At 51.5% G+C, this 20,082-nt stretch overlaps 1 protein-coding gene and 1 pseudogene across 1 annotated transcript in view; one reads left to right on the top strand and one right to left on the bottom strand.

Moving 5' to 3' along the window:
• Window positions 1–9,780: 9,780 nt before the first annotated feature.
• Window positions 9,781–13,117, top strand: LOC111144576 (annotated as a pseudogene).
• The window catches only part of LOC111144571 (cilia and flagella associated protein 221), a 101,528-nt gene continuing 93,050 nt past the window's right edge, over window positions 11,605–20,082 (bottom strand). The window contains exon 24 of the mRNA XM_022498922.1: window positions 11,605–16,257. Coding sequence (XP_022354630.1) covers window positions 15,300–16,257 — 958 coding nt within the window. The 3' untranslated portion in view covers window positions 11,605–15,299. The remainder of the gene's footprint in view (window positions 16,258–20,082) is intronic.

The raw sequence follows: 20,082 nt of genomic DNA, 5'->3' as shown, positions 1-20,082 counted from the left end.
ATTTAGGATGGACTTCCAAATGTTTCCTGGGGCATGGGGTGTGTGTGTGTGTGTGTATGTGTGTTGGGGTGGGTATGGTATGTGTCTGTGTGATGGGTGAGGGTTTGGGTTGTGTGTGTGTGTCTGGGTTATGTGTGTGTTGTGTGAGGATTTGTGATGTGTGTGGGTGTGTCTGGGTGTATGTGTGTGGTGTGTGAGGATTTGGGGTTTGTGTGTGCATGCCTGGGTGTATGTGTGGGGTGTGTGAGGATTTGGGGGGGGTGCGTGTCTGGGTGTATGTGTGTGGTGTGTAGTGGTGAGGGTTTGGTGTGTGTGTGCTCTGTGGTGAGGTGGGTATGGCATGTGTTGGTGTGTATGATGTGTGATGTGTGTGTGTATGTGTGTCCTCTGTGGCTCCAGCCACAGACAGAGGTCAGGTGAGGGGACACATGGTTCCTGCAGGATCCCTTTGCCTCAGGAATGGCTGAGACCATTTTCCTCAGAAGGGGAAGCAAGCTCTGGGAAGGACCCACTCCTTAGGTATCAAAGAACATCAACCTAAATTTTGGCTCACCCAGGGCACTCCTCCCACTTTGGGGTCCACACAAATCACCACCAGGAGAAGCTGGTGACGAATGGAGCTTCTTGTGTCCCATTGGCGGACTGTCTAGTCGGCCAGTGCTCAGGCAGGCCTGGGGATCTGCATTTCACAGCACCTCAGGCGGTTGAGAAGCTTCCTTTTCGAAAGCAGATTTAATTTCACTCCACCTGGAGGAAGTTTTACCAAGAGCCCACTTTTCAGGAGACGCCTTGGGCCAGCATCAGATCCCCCCAGGACAGAGCTGTGAGTCAGGGACCAAAACGTTCCAGTCAGGGCTCCAGGGTGCCCCGCATGCTTCAAATCCCTCACCAAGAACCCCCCAGCAGGGAGTGGGGCTTCCTGGCATCTCCAGGAGGCTCTGCTGCTTCCCAAAAGGGTGCTGCTGTCCCGGATGTAAACACCCCCTCACCCCCCGCACTCCCCAAACCCCCCGTGATCCCTACTTCCCCAGTGAGGCTACAGCTTTGGTAGAGAGCCCTGCACAGTGCTCCAGGGATCCCACCCTGGCCCCACCAGCAATCGCTGGGTGTCATGGGCAAGTTACATACCCTCTCTGGGCGCAGCTTCCCAGCTGGGCCCGAGGAAAAATACCTGTCTTCCTTTCTTTAAGGGGTTTTGTGGGAATTTAAGGGGATCGCATGAGCTGATACGAGGCAACAGCATGGTCCAGAGTAGCAGTCCGCACATGGTAACTCTACTACTGTTCCATGGGGGCGCTTCCCTGTGGGGCTGGGCAGAACTAGGCAAGGGAAAGACTCCTTTTGAGGGGCCTGGGGAAACATGGGAGCTCTGTCCACCTGGGTGGGCACCGAAAGCCAACCGTGCTCCCTCTGCTGAGGTGGCCTGGGGTCGGGCCAGTCAGGGGGACACGGGCCTGGTCCTCTCATGAGGGACCACGAGCCTGTGGCTGTGACACCAGAGTGGCTTCTTCCTGAGACCGCAGGGCCTTCGGCTTGCTGGGCCTCCATCACTGTCTCTAGGCCTCCCGCCTGCCCTTCCCCTGGGCTGTCGGTTCTGCCTTCCTCAGGTTAATGGAACCCCTGAATGATTGAGCGAGCCTCCCCTTGCTCGACTGAAGATTTTCTTGCGAGGCAAAACAAAGTTGATTTCTACGTATGCCAGAATTTTCCCCGGCAGCCGCTGCGGGCGTTGGCAACAGACGGCTCCTGACATTCGTTTGGCTGGCACGCAGGGCCTTGGATATGGGATCCAAAATGGGTCGCACAGGAGTTGGGAGGTGGAAGAATCTGTGGGGTGGCCATTGGAAGGAGGCACCGTTGGGCCAGGGCCGGGATGGGGCAGCTGGGGCCCGACTGCCTGTGGGGCCTCCCAGAGCCTCACTTGTCTGCAGCCTGGGACAGCCACACTTTCCACACATTCGCCCTCCAAGCCCAGACCTCTGGGCTGGATTACCTTTCCTCTCCAGGGACCAGCGCAGGACAGTCAACGTTTCAGCCAGCCAGGATCAGAATCTGGGGATGGAGGCCTGAGGGTAGCCCCAGCTGCTGTCAGGAGCCATGTCAGAAGGGGCCGGGGGCCCCTCTTGAGGTGACCTATCCAGGGGACAGGGGACAGGACTGAGAAGTTTGGGTTGAGCTGTGGTTCCCAGGCCAGGGCCTCCGGGGTCTCCTCACTCGTCAAGCTCCTTCCTTCCCTTCACTCCTCAGTCATGTCCTCGCCAAACACTATCTGAACACTGACTCTCGGATATAGGAATAAGGAGGTGGGGACAGCCTCAGAGAGGTCCCAGGCTGATAGGGGAGTCAGACACATGAGTAAGACCGGGCCGGAGGTCAGAGGACGCTGTGGAGGGCAGTACTGTCACAGTGCCCAATGTGGGCACTGTGCAAAGTGCTTTACAGATACCAACTCAAGATTCTTTTTTTTTTTTTTTTCAACTTAAGGTTCTTAAAACAACCCTAGAAAGCAGACATTGTCATATTTCCCATTTCCAGACTGGAGAAACTGAGGTACGGAGAAGGTGAATGACGTGCTCAGGAGAGTAAGTTGTAGAGCCAGGGTATCTTTTCTTTTTAAAGATTTTATTTATTTATTTGCAGGAGAGAGAGAGAGAGAGAGAGAGAGAGAGAGCAAGAGAGAGCAAGAAAGCACAAATAGGGGAAGTTGCAGGGGAAGAGGGAGAAACAGACTTCCCACTGAGCCCCGATGCGGGGCTCAATCCCAGGACCCTGGGATCATGACCTGAGGCGAAGGCAGATGCTTGACCCACTGAGCCACCCAGACGCCCCTACAGTCAGGTTCTGAAGCCAAAGGCTGCCTGGAGAGGCACCCACAGATTTGCCCCCTGGCCATGAGCCTCCCACTGGACCCAGGTCTCCCGGGACCCTGATTCTGCATCTCTCCTGCCTCCACCAATCAACAGAGACATGCATGCTTCAGGACTGCAGGCTGCCCCCAACCAGTGGGGACCAGAAGGAATCTCCCAGTCAGCAGGGGTTTACTCTGAAGAGGAGCAGCTCGTTGGTCTGAAGCCCCGGGGCCCAGGTAAGGGAGGGAGAAAGCTATAGTGAAGAGAGTTGTGACCTTGGGCTTTTCACATGTGGATGCCCTTAGGGAAAATTCAACCCTGACATTGATTGGAGGTCGTGGAAACTGGAGCTAGCTGGTGAGCAGACGATGCCCACCTGATTGTGACCTGTCCATGCCCGGCCAGCTGCTCAGTGTCCAGGCATCAGACTCTGGCAGGACTTGTCTGTGATGACAACAGTATAGTCCAGAACCAGAGAGGATCTCGTTAGAAAGCAATGAGATGTTGCCATGTGCTGTGTGGATGCCCATTCCCTGTCTCCTTCCATGTGGGCTCTGGCTCCATAGTCTGTTCCTTTGGCCCAGGTCCCAGGGGATTGCCCTCCACCCCCTGGCCTATCCTGCAGGGCCCAGCAGCCCACTCTCTCGACCATCCTGTGCAGCAGGCGGGGGGAGGCCCCAGGGATCCGGATTGGAAGAAGTCCGGAGCTAGGGGGTCTTTGAGTCCAGGTGACTCCAGGCCGTGCAAGGGCTCGGTGTGTGCTCCCCAAGCCTGCTGGAGCTGAGCGTGGCTGAGAGTGCACGGAGGAGAGGGCAGAGGCAGAGACATAGCTGAGGAAGGACTGGGCAGCATCCCGCCTGTGGACCCCAGCTGCTCACCTCCCTTGGCCTTCACCCTGAACAACTTGTGGAGGGTTTAGAGAACACTGCTGAGGTCTCCTTACGCATGCTGCCTCAGTCCGGGAGTTCTCAAGCATCCCATGGGCTGCCAGGCTTCCATCGCAGCCACCGCCGCCAAAACTCTTTCCAGGGAGGCGGAGTCAGTTAGGGAGGAGGGACATCCCAGGAGACAGGAGGAGAATGGGACTTAGCGCCTGCCAGCCCCGCAGCAGAGACAGGAAAGGCAAAGGGTACACCACAGACACCTGGCTGCCAAGCAGGAACCAGGGGACATTCCCGACCCTTGAGCCCAGATATTCGTCTCTTACACCCCCAGACCCAGCCTGCCACAAATTGCATCAATACTCCCTCCTAGATGTAGTCTTGAGTTCTGCTTCTTCCCATCCCCACGGCCACCGCCCAGTTCAGGGCACCACCGTCTCTGTCTGTCTGGAGAACCACGGTCTGAAGCAAGATTCTGAGCCTCATGCGAATCAGAGCTTACAGGGGAACCCAGAAGTTTGAACCCTGCCTTTGGGTTAGTATCACCTAGGTACCCTCCAGTTAAATATAGGCGTTCAGAAACAGGTTCCCGTCTAGAAGCTGCTTTTGAATTCTGTTATGCTGAAATACAAGAAGTAACAGTGACAGCAGCAAGTAAGGTCCCAGAGATCATTAGGTCAAGCGAGACCAATGATGAGCTCTGCATAATTTTCTTGTAATGAAGTGAGGCGATGGGAAGAAGGGATTGGGTTACCTACCGGCATGTGTGTGTGTGTGCATGCAGGTTCGTGCGGCACGCACACGAGTGTGTAATTCACTACTTTTTCTTTGAAACTCCGAAGATTAAAATAGTTTCTTTGACACTCTTAAGATTAAACTACATGTTGCAGTGATAGATTTTTTTTTTTAATATTTAGGAACTCAAAAATCCTCTAGGCTTTCCATCCTTTTAAAAAAGTTTATTTATTTAAAGTAATCTCTACACCCAGTATGGGGCTCAAACTCATGACCCTGAGGTCAAGAGCCTCACGCTCTTTGATTGGGTCGGCCAGGTGCCCCCAAGGCTCACCATCTACATTTATGCTTGAGATATTATGTGCCGTATTTGCTTTGAAGTCTTTGATTATCGGGAGTTTGATTAAAATTCTGAAGAAAAAATCCATTTTCTTCTGCTCTCTCTAGATGTCTTAATCTCAGTTCCTAAAACAGAGTGTGTTGACAGCATAATTGTCTAAATGCTACAAATCTGCAGCCATTTTCACTTCCAGGGGGTTTGAATAAGGGATTGTTTCCCCCATGTTCAAACAGTTCCTTCTTCTGTAGAAAGTTCGTTTTTAGGTTGATGTCTGAGGGATGCGCTATCATAACTCAGGTTAACAATTCCTTGTTCTATCAGCCGTCCGTTGGCAGGCAATGGTAGTAAAGACATTCAAGATGCAGCAAGCTTGTAAAGTACTATTTTCTAGAAGAAATAGGAGGCATTTTCATCTTTATTATTGTACTTTTGATTAGGCAGTTTGATGATATAAAAGTTTATGTCCCCTATAAACCTAGTCAGAAATCTTTTTTTTTTTCTTCTGTTGGTTAAGCTGAATAGCTTTTAGTAGGATAGAGTACTGGGTACAAAGTAAGATAAAAGACTACAATAAAATGCTAGCTCTTTTTTTTTTTTTTTAAGATTTTTTATTTATTTATTTGACAGACGGAGATCATAAGTAGGCAGAGAGGCAGGCAGAAAGGGAGGAGGAAGCAGGTTCCCCGCAGAGCAGAGAGCCTGATTGGGGCTTGATCCCAGGTCTTTGGGATCATGACCAGAGCGGAAGGCAGAGGCTTAACTCACTGAGCCACCCAGGTGCCCCTAAAATGCTAGCTCGTAAAAGAAAACTGGTTTAGGGGCACCTGGGAGGCTCAGTCGGTTAAGCATCTGTCTTCCACTCAGGTCATGATCCCAGGGTCCTAGGATCAAGCCCTGAATCCGGCTCCCTGCTCAGCTCAGCAGGGAGTCTGTTTCTCCCTCTCCCTCTGCTGCTCCCCCTGCTTGTGCTCTCTCTCCCTCTCTTCTCTCTGTGTCAAATAAATAAAATCTTTAAAAAAAGAAAGAAAACTGGTTCATGCACTAAATATTTTGTGCCTTGGTCTGACATTAACGTGATGTGTCTTTATTATTTTTATTTTTTAAAGATTTTTTTATTTATTTGACAGAGAGAGAGAGAGAGACAGTGAGAGAGAGAATACAAGCAGGGTAAGCAGGAGAGGGAAAAGCAGGCTTCTTGTGGAGCAGAGAACCTGATGTGGGGCTCCATTCCAGGATGCTGGGATCATGACCTGAGCCAAAGGCAGATGCTTAATGACTGAGCCACCCAGGCAGCCCCATGATGTGTCTTTAAAATGACAAAAAGAACCAGCATGGAATCACAGAATCACATCACATTTTCCATCATTTTCTGTTACGTCAGACTCCTAATTGTCTTTTAAGAAGTTTGATTGAATCACTGTCTACATTTACTGTCACAGGTGACAGTCTGTCATTGTTAGAGATTTCAATAATTAAAATAGGAAACAGAAGCTTACATTTGTTTTTTGTTCCTCTTTTAAGTAGGCTCCAGCGTGGGGCTTGAACTCACAACCCTGAGATCAAGATCAGAGCTGAGATCAAGAGTCTGACATGCAACATACTAAGCCACCCAGGCGCCCCAAGTAATTTTCTTTATAAAAATTATGTTCCTTGGAACCATGTTGTGATGGTTTTTGCGTCCTTTATACGCTGGCAGTCTGAACCTGAGTACGGCTGAGGGGATCTTTTCTAATTACATGAAGGTACTTCTTTCCTCTGTGCTGGGACCTGACCCGGGACAAGTCTGTACGACGCACTATGTAAGTGGAGGACAAGCCAACTGCAAACTGACTGAATGTGCGGATCTCTTCAGAACAGTCATATGATTTCAAAGTTTGTTTTGAAATCTGCAAGCATCGAGTGTCAGTCGGAACGGAAGACGAGGCATTAATGAACGTTGGTTCACATGCTTTATGCATACTGCCTTTTTAGATTTTTCCATTCTCTGCTATTTTTACCATACTGTTGCATTTACATTTCCTACACACTAACTTGGTGTGATTAAATAAAATTGCGCCACACGTCTGAAAAGCCGAGGGGTCAGCAGGCGGGTCCTTGCACCTTCACTGCCTCGGTCCCACCGTTTACTTGTCAGACGGTCTCTTCTGCAGGACTGTGGGCTCCCCAGATCCTCACAGTTCACCTGACCGAGTGACTAACCTTGCTAGTTCAGGTCCTCTGGGGAATAGACAAAGAGGCAGAACTGGGGGGAAATGCCTGTGAAGGGCCTAGGGGGGTGGGCATAGAAGCTGAGGAGAGGCTTTGAGCTATTTTGCAGGTCTAACGCCTGGAAAGGAGCAGGGAATGGAGGAGGACTGGGTCTCAGACTTCAGAGCAGCTCTAAGAAAGACCTGCCCAGGCCCTGGGGGAGTCCTGGAGCCACGGTCACCCATCGGAGGAGTCCCCCAAATCACTGGACTGGGCCTGCCATAGTAGTGCCACTAGTCCCGCCACGGGCTAAAAGCAGCCCACGAGGCATGGCCTCAGTGAGAACATGGCTGTGGATCTAGAGAAACAACAGCTGTGGCCGTCAGTCAAGTCTGCTCCCTGCAGATCTGAGTGGCACATTTTCATGACGGCCGTGGCAACTGACAGACAGAAGGTTGGCCACACCCCAAGGACACAGAGCCAAAAGCTGTGATGCCAGGATCTGTCACCTTGACACAGGGAGAAGGAGCGGGTCCATGGGCCCCTCTGAGTAAGCCTTCATGCATTGAGTAAATACATACAGCAGGCAGTCCTTACCTATACTGAATGCAGAGTCATTCAAAATTCCATCTGAACAGGTTTACTTTCTTATTTATTTTATTTTTTAAATATTGTATTTAATTGAGGGAGGGAGAGAGAGAGAGAGAGAGAGAGAGAACAAGCAGAGGGGAGGAACGCAGGGAGAGGGAGAAGCAGACTTCTCCCGAGCAGGGAGCCTGATGCACGGCTCGATTCCGGGATCCTGGGATCGTCACCTGAACTGAAGGCAGACGCCCAACCAACTGAGCCACCCAGGCACCCCCAGATTTACTTTCAAGTTTGTGAATTTCCTTCCAGGTCTTACCATGGTTACATTCTTGCTATCACCATGCAAGTAGTACTTCACATTTTCTCAGTGTTTGATATTCATAACTAATATGTCTACATTTCTCTGCGAATCTTCATAATTACACTTTTTAGTGACCAAAGAATATTCAACAGATGGGTGTACCACAATTTCCTAGGTCCTTGCTGTTCAACATTTCCCTTATTTTGATGTTTTTTTTTTAAATTACCACAGTGAATGTTGTTATGTACATCTTTGGTTTCTGTTAGGTTATAGCTCTAGGATAAGTTTTTAGGTTTCAAGTTACTGGATCAGGAGATCAAGTTTTGTGACTGTATCAAGTTTTGCCAAATGGCTTTCTGGAGACATTATGTCCGTTAATCCTGTACATTAGTTATCTATCGCTGCACAAAAAATTACTGTAAAACTAAGTGGTTAATACAACCCACATTTATTGTCTCACTGCTTCCGTGTGGGTCATGGATCCAAGCATAAGCTGTGTGTTTTGCTTCATGGTCTGTCACAGGCTACAGACAAGTTGCAGTCTCTGAGGTTATGGTCTCTTCTGAATGCTTGGCTGGGGATGGATTATCTTCCAAGCTCACTCGGTTGTTGTCAGGATTCGGGTCCCCGTGGGCTGTTGGACTGAGGGCCTCATGTCTTAACCAGCTATTGGTCGGAGGCTGCCCTTAGTTCCTTGCTATGTGGGCCTCTCCAACATGGCAACTTGCTTTATCAAAGCATGCATCTGAGAAAACAATAGCGTCTGCTAGCAAGACAGAAGTCACAACATTTTGTAACTTAATCATGGAAGTGACAGCACCTTAATGTTGCTGTATTCTCTTGTTTTGAACCAGGGGAGCAAGGGGAGAGGCTGACAGAGGTCAAGAGCACCAGGAGTGGGGGGGCCCTGGGGGCCATCTTGGGAGCTGTCTACTACAAATGTCACCAAGAGCACATGCTTGTACTAACTTTACAACAACCACCCTAACACTGGTGGTTTTAATATTTTAAAATTCTAGTATTTTAAAATTACCAGTGTGTTAAGTGTAAATGACGATCTCACACTTTAATGTCCTTTTCTCCGGCCTGCTATCTACCCTAGGATCACATGGGTCCTCTGCTCCAGGGGGCTGCCAAGGAATTTTCCAGTTGTCAACTGATAGCAACCAAGACAGCTAAGGAACTGCCCTAATTGGGACTTTGAGAAGCTATTAACACAGACCTGTATTAGGCAGCAGTGAATTCCCTGGGAAGGTTCTAGTCTCAAGGAATTGCTGGTATTGGGGCAACAATTCCAAGACCTTGAACACCCTGGTAGCTGACCCACTTAAAAGCAAAGAATGTAGGAACCAATTTTCTTTCTTTCTTTAAAAAAGATTTTATTTATTTGTCAGAAAGAGAAAGAGAGAGCACAGTAGAGAGAGGGACAGAGGAGAAGCAGGCTCCCAGCTGGGCAAGGAGCCTGATGGTAGGACTCAATCCCAGGACCTGAGCTAAAGGCACTTAACTGACTGAGGCACCCAGGTGTCCCAGAAAACCAATCTTCTTTTAAAGCTTACTATAATGGGGCATCTGGGTGCCTTGGTTGGGTGTCCAACTCTTGATTTTGGCTGGGGTCATGATCTCAGCACTGTGGGATCGTGGGATTGGCCCCATGTTGAGCTCTCCACTCAGCAGAGAGTCTGGTTGTCCTTCTCCCTCCACCTCTGCTGGTCCCCCCACTCATACTCTCTCTAATAAATAAACAGAATATTTATAAAAAAAACAAAAACAAAAACAAACTTACCATATATACCGGGCTCCAGCTTCCCATCAGCAGAGGGCAAGGCGGTGTGGATAGCAGCCCCAGCACCCTGTCTCCTGTCCCCCTCGCCTGCTGTAGCCCGATGAGTGACCCCGATGAAGATCATCAGGTGTGTGGTGGTGGGAGATGGAGCTGTATGTGAAACTTCCCTACCGATCAGCTACACACCAATGCATTTCCTGGGGGATATATTCCCACTGTGTTTGACAACGACTCTGCCAATATTCTGGTAGATGGAAAACCAGTGAATCTGGGCTTATGGGATACAGCTGGACAAAATTAGGACAGATGAAGTCCCTTATCCTATCTGCAAACAGATGTGTTCTTAATTTGCTTTTCTCTTAGGGAATCGTGCATCATTTGAAAATGTTCAGCAGAGTGGTACCCTTAAGTATGACGTCACTGTCCCAACACCCACATCATCTTGGTGGGGACTAAACTTGATTTAGGGGCGACAAAGACACGATTGAGAATCTGCAGGGGAAGAAGCCGACTCCCATCACCTACCGTGGTGTTTGACCACAGCTAAGGAGATCGGTGCTCTAAACCACTGGGGGTGCTCGGCTCTCCTGCAGTGAGGCCTCGGACAGTGTTTGATGAAGCTATGCGAGCGCTTCTCTATTGACTTCTGTCAAGAAGAGGAAGAGGGGCACCTGGGTGGCTCAGTGGGTTAAGCCTCTGCCTTCAGCTCAGGTCGTGAGCTCAGAATCCTGGGATCGAGCCCCATATCCGGCTCTGCCCAGCAGGGAGCCTGCTTCCCCCTCGCTCTCTGCTGCCTCTCTGCCTACTTGTGATCTCTCTCTCTCTGTCAAATAAATAAATAAAATCTTAAAAAAAAAAAAAAGAGGAAGAGAAATTGCCTGCTGCTGTAACTGAATGGGCCCCTTTCCTGGCCCGTCACCCTCGGAACCTTTGTACACTTTACTCAAAAGTGGTGGAGCCTTTGCCCTTGGTGCCATGTTTTTGTTACAGATTTTGTTACCTTTTCCATAAAAACCATTTTGAACCAATCAGTAATTTTGAGGTTTTATTTGTTTAAAATGTAAAGACTTTAAACTTACATTATATTAAAATTGAGCCCTAAAATAGAAAGCTTTCTTAAAGCCTTATTCTTTTTTTAAAAAAGATTTTATTTATTTATTTATTTGCCAGAGAGAGAGAGAGACAGACAGAGCACAAGCAGGGGGAGCAGTAGGCAGAGGGAGAAGCAGACTTCCCAGTGAGCAGGGAGCCTGATGTGGGACTCAATCCCTGGACCCTGGGATCATGACCCACGTGGAAGGCAGACGCTTAACTGACTGAGCCACCCAGGCATCCCTTAAAGCTTCATTTTTCAAAAGCCTCTATTCTTGCCCAGATGAAGCGTTGCCAAAATACCTTGTGAACTAAAATGCGTTGTTGTGCTGAGAACACTGAGCACTAATCCTTTCAAGACTTTTGTCTTTAAGGAGATACTGCTGACTGGGTGGCTCAGTTGGTTAAGCCACTGCCTTCAGCCCACATCATGATCCCAGGGTGCTGGGATCGAGTCCCGAATTGGGCTCTTAGTTCAGCGGGGAGGCTGCTTTTCCCTCTCCCTCTGCCTGCCGCATCCCCTGCTTACGTGCTCTCTGGCAAATAAAATCTTAAAAAAAAAAAAAAAAGTTAGTGTATTCCCTGCTGCTGAGACTTTGAACAGACCTCTTATTCCTGGGTCCCACTGAGGAAGTATGGCTCTGGCTGTGGGTGCACAGGAGTGGGTGTGTGCTACGTGTGACATGATCAAAGAATGAAGACAGTATTTTGACAAAATATGGAGGTTAAACTAAGTAGAAGTGTCACAGGTAAAAATTTAAAAGGGTAATTTCTGTCAAATGCAGTAAATGATAAAGACAGGTCATTATTACCAAAAATAAAATAAAGCTTACTATATACTCATGTTGGGCTTTGCATTTTGCAAACTTTATTTCATTTTATCAAAACAATACCAGGAGCTACATGTTAACATCCCCATTTAATAGAAAGCTCGCAGGCCGAAATGTGGAATCACTTGTTCAAAGTCACTCTGCTAAAGTGGGAGGACCAGCATTTGACCCCACAGCTGGCTGCCGCCGAGTCCTCTCCTGCTCCCCACGGTAACCTTGTCTTCAGCCGGGGCCCAAGGGCTCTGTAACCCATGGCGTTTCCACCCCATTCCCACCTCAGCACCAAATCAGATGGACTGGGCAGCCCCCTCCTCTTCAGCTAGCTGAAAGTGTCTCCCCTGGAAGTTCCAGAAAGATCTGCTCAGTGGCCATTTTTTCCTGACGAGAGGTGAGGTCGGAAGGTCTTCTCTAACTGGCATGGAAGAAAGGCTGTAGAGGCCACAGCACAAATTTCCACGACAAAACCCTCAGGATTAACAGGACAGTGTAAATGAAGGCCTCCCAACAGAGATCTGGAACCAGGGTGCTGACTTCAAATCCTTGTTCTGTCACTTTCAAAGCTTAATGGTTTGGGGCCCATTTCTTCACCTTTCTGTGCTCTTTCCTTGCCTGTAAAATTGAAATGACATTACCAACTACCTCTTCCAATCTGGGGCTAACTGAAAAAAGATTCTAGGAAGCTTGCAGTGTCTGGTGCACAACAGAGATCCCGTGGGCATTACTGTAGGGCTGTAGTGGGCGGGAGGTCTTGCTGGGTAAGGACCCAAACATCTGTTCCAGCCCAGCCTGGGGTATAAGCCTGCCTGGAGATGTGGGTCCCACGTGTATGCGCCGGCTATAGGCACAGCTGCACGGGGCACAGCGCTGTGGCTCCTGGACAAGGCAGTGGGGCCTGCTGGGGTCAGGAATGGGCAGAGCCAGTGATGGCATAAGACTCTGGGACCCCCTTTCCTGTGTTCCGGCTGTGTCTGCATGTGTGCGTGCATATGTAGGCACAGGGAGGAGCACGGAGAGCATTTCTGTTGCGGCAGCCCTGTCATTTAGCCTAGTTTGGAATCCTATGGAGGACTGTTCTGGGGTGTTGGGTATCTTTGCATATTCACACTCAGAGAACTGTGAACATGTAGCTGGCGGGGGCGGGGGGGTACTCAGGAGAACAACGTTCGCCTGGGACACAGGGCAATGCTGACGACTGAGGCATCTGAGGAAAGATGCAACCTGTACCAGCTAACCCCCTGCCACCTAGCCCATCTATGAAGCCATGGAGCATGTTTTTGAAGCTTTCTGGGAACAAACCGCAAATCCATGTGTGGGGGCACAGTATATTATACAACTTGGAGGTTCCCCTTTTTCCTAAAGCTCCTTGGGGGGGGGTGCTGGTGGCCCGAGTGGGAATCTGTGCTCTACTGGAAGTGACCAGAAGTGTCCTGTGTCCCCCCACTGGAACAACAACCTCAGATCCGGGCCAGGCCCTGCCCTTGGAGAGTCCCAAGTTGGGAAGCCAGGACAGGGTCACATAGGATTCAGATGGCCTTGGCCACCTGCACAGCCAGCTGGACGGTCACGGCTCAGCCTCTAGGGTGCCAGGCCCAGCTGCTGTAGCTTCAGAGCCTTGCTCAAGTCTTCAACAATGTTATGGAAGGCCTCAGTCCAGAGCAGTAACAAGACCCATCACCCTGCCCTTGCAGACAGTATGTTTCAGTGGAGGGGAGGCTGAGTACTATCTGCCGGGTAACTTCTTTATAGTAAGCCCTGAGGGGGGCGGAGAGGTACAGGGCATGGGACAGGCATGGATGGGGAAGGTTCGGAGTCAGGTGGTTGAGTACTCCTGCTGGAGGAGCTCTGAGGACCTGAGACAAGGGCAGGGTGGGAGAGAGCAGCCCAGACCCAGGCACTGAGGAAGGAGGGGGCCAGCAGTGAAGCAACCATGGAGGTTATGGAGGTTAGGCTCCATATAGCTGGGGGGGTGGGGGTGGGAGACAGGACACCAGATGGCTAGAGAGGCCATTAGGCCAGGGCTCAGAGAGGCAGCTCTAGCCAGAAAGCTACGGGACACCCGCAGAGGGTTGTCCGCAGGATGGAACCCAGTCAGAACTGCATGTCCAAGAACTGGGAGAGGTGGGGACAATGGACTGGAGGAACCACCTGGGGAATGCCTGAAGCCATCACCCTGCTCCTGCAGTACTGAAAGTCGCTGGCATGGGGATTGGGGAGCAGTTGGAGCTCCTCAAATCCAGACCCCAAGCTACACTTCTCTGGCCAAGATCAGTCACACGTGGCAGCAGCACTTGGATGACAAGCCAAGGGGTCTCCTGCAGTGGCATTTCCCAGAGTGGAGACTTGCTCACCCGCTCAGTAACTCATCTGTCCACCTCTGCATTCATCAAGCATGTGCGCACTGCCATCCCGGGATCTGAGGGATGGGGTGTCTGCCTAAGCCGAACACTGGGACCCACATGCTGGTCGAATGGAGCCAGAGCACTGACCTCCAGCCACTGTGACTGACCCAGCAGGAAGACCTGCTACCGCACCCTGCTCACTGCCTGCTCGGTCTCCGGCAGGAAGTGCATGCCAGGACCAAGTGGGCTTCCTGGTACTGCCCTGCGCCCTTCCCTAGGAGTGGCCCCGTCTCTTCACCCTGAATTACACCGGCGCCAGGCCTGAATGCTTCCATTCTTCCGGGGAAAACACAATTGGCAATAAAAATACATGAATGGCCAAGTGAGTCTGGCTTTCTGGCCACAGCTGCTCTCACCTTCCCTGGGAAGGGGTCTCCTGTCCAGGGATTAAAAGTGGGGTCTGATCTACCTGCCACCAGGAAGCCTTGAAGGAAACGAACAGAGTAAGGGTGCAGCATTCCCCTGGGCCACGGATGTGACACTAGGCCCAGTCTATCTCACCCACCTCCACCCTGCTTCCTCCCTGCCATCCCCCTCGGAACCCCCCAGTTCCTCTCCTCTCCAGGTACTGACCACGCTCTGGACTACATCAACAGGTGCCCTCCCGGCAAGGCCTTGGTTTTGCAATGGCTCGTTCCTTCTTCTTCCTCTGGCCAGAGTTCCTGCCAAGGCTCCCATGCCACAGGTCTTGCCAGGTTCCAGCAACGCTTTCTCTCCCTTTCAGGCAAAGGGGCTCTGTCTGAGCATGCCATCAGGCCTGGGTAAACCTGCTCTGAAATCCCACCTCAAGCTCCCTCTCCTAGCCTCTCAGGGCCATGCTAGCTTCTCACCCAGGCCTCTAAAAGCTTTACTTTCTCAAATGGTGGAAGGAAGTGAGATGAGACCACAAGGTGAACTACATGGTGGTTCTTCACTATAGGAAAGTGTTCCCGTCCTATAAGCACTGCTGGTGGGGAGATGTGGTCTGACTCCCACAGCCTGCTGGAATTCTAAGACCAAGGAGGGACATCCCATCATTGATGGCGTGTCCTCTTGGCCAGGCCCTTTTGTTCATAGCTCACACAACCCCCAAATCCTGCCAGGTGATTTACAAATACCCCCATTTTACAGCGGAGTAAACTGAGGCTCAGATTCAAAAGGGACTCGCCCAAGGTCACTGGAATCATGGACAGGGGTAGAATCTAGGCTGTTTCGTTTCAGAGTCTCTGATTCATTTGACACTGGGTTCTGGGGCCGGAGGCACCAAGAGCCCCCAGAGTCAACAGCAGGGTGGTGTCTGCATGAGCCCCATCCATCCTTGTGATGAGACCCTCAGGAACGGCCCGCGGTGAGTGCTGCCCTCCACATCTGCAGCACGGAGTCCCGGCGGGTCGTGTAGGGTAAATGTTTGATGCGGAACCAGTGTCTGGGAACGATGTTCCCGCTGGGCGTATACAGCTTCTCTCCGTGACTGCCCAAGACACTACGCAGGGCTACGTTGCCCGACAAAATCTTCTCATAGAACTCCACGCCCCCTTGGGCATAGGCTGCAGACAGTGCGGCTGTGCGACGGTCCAGCCAGCCTTCTAGGGCATGAGTGAGAGAGTCCGTGGAGAAGGCATAGGCTACGAAGCCCACCACTGCTGCCACCAGGTTGAAGGCTGCCCGTAAATTCATGGGGCCTCCGTAGAGCCCCAGTGCATGCTTGGCACCCACGCCCAGGGCCCAGGTTCCTGCTAGGCAAGCTGGGGCCGGCAGGGCCTGGAGGGCGGCTGCACCGCTCTCCAGGTATACCACTTCCTTGGCCAAGGCAAACTTCTGGGCCTCATGGGACAGGGTCAAGGCATCTCTCAGCCGGGCGCCTGCTGGGCTTTGCCAGTTCACTCTTTGCCCGTGCACCACCACTGGGTGATCGGTGTTGGTCAATGTTCTCCCCAGGAAGGTGGCTGGGATGCCCACTACAGCCCCCGCAGGAAGTCGCGGGAAGCCAGCACTCACGGGCTGGAAGGTGAACGTGGTGAAAGCCTCGTAGCTGTGGCCTGAGGGGACCCCGATGTCCTGGAGCACCTCTTGGAAGAGCCCCCCCAGCTCTGGGGAGAGTGGGGCTGGTTGGCCCTGAGGCCAGTACCGGTACAGCCATTGGATCACGGGATCTGGGAAGAGGTGGTATGAGATCTGGGCCCCGAACAGCCCTGCACAGGAACCCACCAACAGGCCTGTCCTGTGTCTCTGCACAAATGCTGCAGCCCGCCACAGGGGACCGGCCATGAGTGCTGGCACCGTTGTACACCTGGGCCAAGAAAAAGAGAATCAGCCAACGGTTCCCTGGGTGAGCTGGCCGACCGAACATAGCCCAGGGCCACATCCTTTTGAACAGAGGCAATACAGGGAGGTGGTTAAGAGCATGAGCTCTCAAGCCAGAGTTCAAATCCAACCTCCATCTCTGTGTACCACCTTCCCCGTCGGCCAAACAGGCACCCGACAATGGCATCCTTGGGGTGGTTGTGATGAGGGTATGAATGAACGCACATAAAACAACTGGTCTGGCACAGCAGCAGACACCCCCTGTGATAATGCTGTGATTGTTACTTTTATTCCCATGGCTAGGCACGGCATGAAGTACCAATTGCCTCACTCCACTCTTCATCCCACTCTGAAGTCCTACGATCCCTAATTTATAGGTGAAACCTAAATTCAACTTCTTACCTCCTGTATGCTAGACACAATTCTGAGAACTTTATATATACTGTCCAACAACTGAATCCTGACAACTCCATGACCTAATTATATTGCTCCTATTTTTGAACACTGGAAACTGAGGCAGAGATAGATTAACTGGACGAAACCCCAAACTAGCAAAGTGGCGAAGTTACAAGCTGAGTGGTGGGTCCCCTCCAAAGTCATATGCTGAAGTCTTAAGCCCCAGTCTCTCAGATGTAACTATTTAGAAATGGGGTCTTTAAAGTGAGGTCATTAGGGTAGGTCCTAATCTAATCTGACTGGTGTCCTTAGAAGAACAGATTAGGACACAGACACTTAGAGAAGAAAGACCATGAGTGGGCACAAGCCAGAGGTGACCATCTACAAGCCAGTGAGTGTGGTCTCAGAAGAAATGTCATGCTGACACTGTAATCTTGGACTTTGAGCGTCCAGATCCCAAGAAAATAAAATCCTGCCATCCAGTGCTTGTCCTGACAACCCTAGCTAACACAGGCACACAGGCTATCAGAGAGCTTTTCGTTTCAGAAAAAATTTTAATTCTAAATTACAAATATCTACATAAGTAGACAAAACAGCACATTAGCCAGCTTCAACCAACTCATGGCCAATCTTGTTTCCTCTCTTCTCCCACCCACATTCCTCCTCCAACTGGCTTATTTTGAAACACATCCCGGGTGTCCTCTTATTTCATCCATAAATATTTCAGCAAAAATTCATAATTATTTTACTTTGGTTGAAGCTTACTGTCTTCCTGCCTGCTTGTGATAGCGGTTTAATTAGCACGTAGGTTGCTGCAAACAAGAACGTGGGGGTACCGCCTGGCCTGTTTTCACGAAAATTCCTAAAGGGGCACATCACTTGGGCCTATATTCCCAACCAAGGGACTAAAGCTAGGAAAGCAAGGGTCCTGGACAAAGTCCCGACGCCCCAAGGCCCACCAGCGCCAAGGCCCTCCTCCAGGCTGGGTGAGGAGGGGCTGCGGAAACTTCGCAGAGAGCTCCCCACTGGGCGTCCAGCAGCTCTGTGAGCCCCGCAGCTCGACCACGAAGCTGGAGAAGACCCTGGGGAAGGTGCCCGTCCCACTTCCGCGAATCCGCGCGCGCGCGCAACCGGGGCTCACCTGTTCCGCCGCAGCCCGGGCAGCCGCGACACGTGCGCGGGGCGGGTCTGGCGCAGAGCACGCCGGCCCGCGCTCTGGGGGCGGGGACTACAGGGGGCGGGCCGGGCGCAGAGCAGGCTCCGGTGGGGGCGGGCCTCCGGGGGGCGGGCCTCCGGGGGGCGGGCCTCCGGGGGCGGGCCTCCGGGGGGCGGGCCTCCGGGGGGCGGGCCCCGGGGTGGGGAGGGACCGTGGCACGGAACTAGCCCGCTGGTGGCTGGTGTCGGAGCACATTGCGGTGGGGCTGCGAACTGCCACACTCTCGCTTCAGGATGACCAAAGCGGGCTAGGGCTTCCTTGTCTGCACTCGAGAGACCGCCTTTAGGAAACAGCGTATCTGCATGGGTCAGGAGGTGGCTTACGGCTAAGCCCCCATCGGAGACCCTGCCCACGTGACTACCGGGTCGTGGCCTTTTTATTTTTTATTTTATTTTTAATTTTTTTAAAAGATTATTTATTTGTTTATTTGACAGAGCGATCACAAGTAGGTAGAGAGGTAGGCAGAGAGAGAGGCAGAGAGAGAGTAGGAAGCAGTCTCCCTGCTGAGTAGAGAGCCTGATGCGGGGCTGGATCCGAGGACGCTGGGACCACGACCCGAGCGGAAGGCAGCCCACTGAGCCACCCAGGCGCCCCCGGTGGCCTTTTCTGTCTGGAAGCGTTCACCGCCAGTGAGCTGCTCTGAGCTTTATTTTATTACCATAGCAGCTGCCCCTCCAGTTCCTCGCAAATGATCCACACTGTACAGTCCACAGAGCAGCGACGCGCCTGTCACCTCATCTTCCTAGCAGCGCTCCAGTTAGGTCAGGGATCATCACCTTGCGGGTGGACCAAATCCAGTGCGCCACCTGTTTTTGTAAATAAAGTTTTATTGGAAGACAGTCATGCCCATTTCTTTATAGTTTCCTGTGGCTGCTTTATCCCAGAAGGCCAGAGTTGAGCAGCCAGAACAGAGACAGGCTGATACAGAAAACCTAAAATTGTGACTATCTGGCCCTTACAGAAAAAGTCTGTGGACACATGAAGTACATTATTCCCATTTTACAGATCAAGAAGGGAGGCATTTAGTTTGAGCAGCTCATATGCACCTAGCATGCACCTGAATGGCACAGGACTCCTGTCCCTGTACATTTCCCGTTCCATCTCCTGCCTCCATACAAATTCAGCCTAGTGGGTCTTGCTAATTCTCCCAAGTGGGCCTGGCCTCTGCGTCTGACTCTCTCTTCCATCCAAGCCCTGGAGTAAGAGGGGAAAAGAACTGATCTCCTAGGTGGAAAGGTGAGACTGTGAGGGAAGATGAGATGTAAGGAGATCCAGAAGCTTGTGGGCATTGGGATGGGGCTTCCAACGTCTAGCAGGCTGTGGACCCTTGGGTCTCCAGACAAGCTACCAGCTCAGCCCTTTCCACAGGGCTCTTGACCACAAAAGAACCAGCTGTAATGGTCAGTCGGGACCATACCTGATTCAAGGTGGAGAGACCTTGGGGCTGGTGTTTCCTGTCTCAGGCTTGGCTCAGCAGCTCCTTCTGGAGCCATAGGTTGGTCCGGCAGAGATAACTGTGCTGACACTAGAGAAGAACCGAGATCTGGTGTGGCTGCCCCTAGACTTGGGCTGGTGCTTCAGCTCAGAAGCAGTGCTCAGGGAGACTGCAGCCTAGGGAAAGAGAACTTTCTTAGTGGGCAGGGGGCTCTTGCTCTTTTGTAAAGGATGTCACCCCTCCGGATCTCAGTTTCCTCATCTCTAAAGTGAGGATAATATCAGTCTTAGGGTATCCTGTTACATCCTAATTGTGAAAGTTTTCTGGATAACCTTATCTATATAACTAAAGACAGTGAAGGGAGGCACTTCAAATCACACGCCCCTGGATGGCATTTCGGGGGTCTCCCTTTAATCTTGGCCCTGGAAGTCTGTCATAAAGGGGCCTGTGACCAGATGTAGATCTAGCAATGGTGAACAGCACGGATGCTGGAGCCGGACTGCTTAGGTTAGATCTTGGCTCCATCCCCTACTAGCTGTGTGACTTTAGGCGAGTGAACCTCTCGGGGCCCAGTGTTCTCATTAATAAATTGAGATGAGAGTGGGGTGCCTGGGTGGCTTAGTCGGTTAAGTGACTGCCTTTAGCTCAGGTCATGATCCCAGAGTCCAGGGGTTGAGTCCCGCATTGGGGCTCCCTGCTCAGTGCGGATGTGTGTGTGTGTGTCTGCTTCTCCCTCTGCCTGCTGCTCCTCCTGCTTGTGCTCT

The sequence above is a fragment of the Enhydra lutris genome, unplaced genomic scaffold, assembly GCF_002288905.1.
Source record: "Enhydra lutris kenyoni isolate GAN:26980312 unplaced genomic scaffold, ASM228890v2 scaffoldscaffold1, whole genome shotgun sequence".
Lineage (NCBI taxonomy): Eukaryota > Metazoa > Chordata > Mammalia > Carnivora > Mustelidae > Enhydra > Enhydra lutris.
Note: the sequence above shows the minus strand (reverse complement) of the source record. Positions and strands in the feature narration are given on the sequence as shown.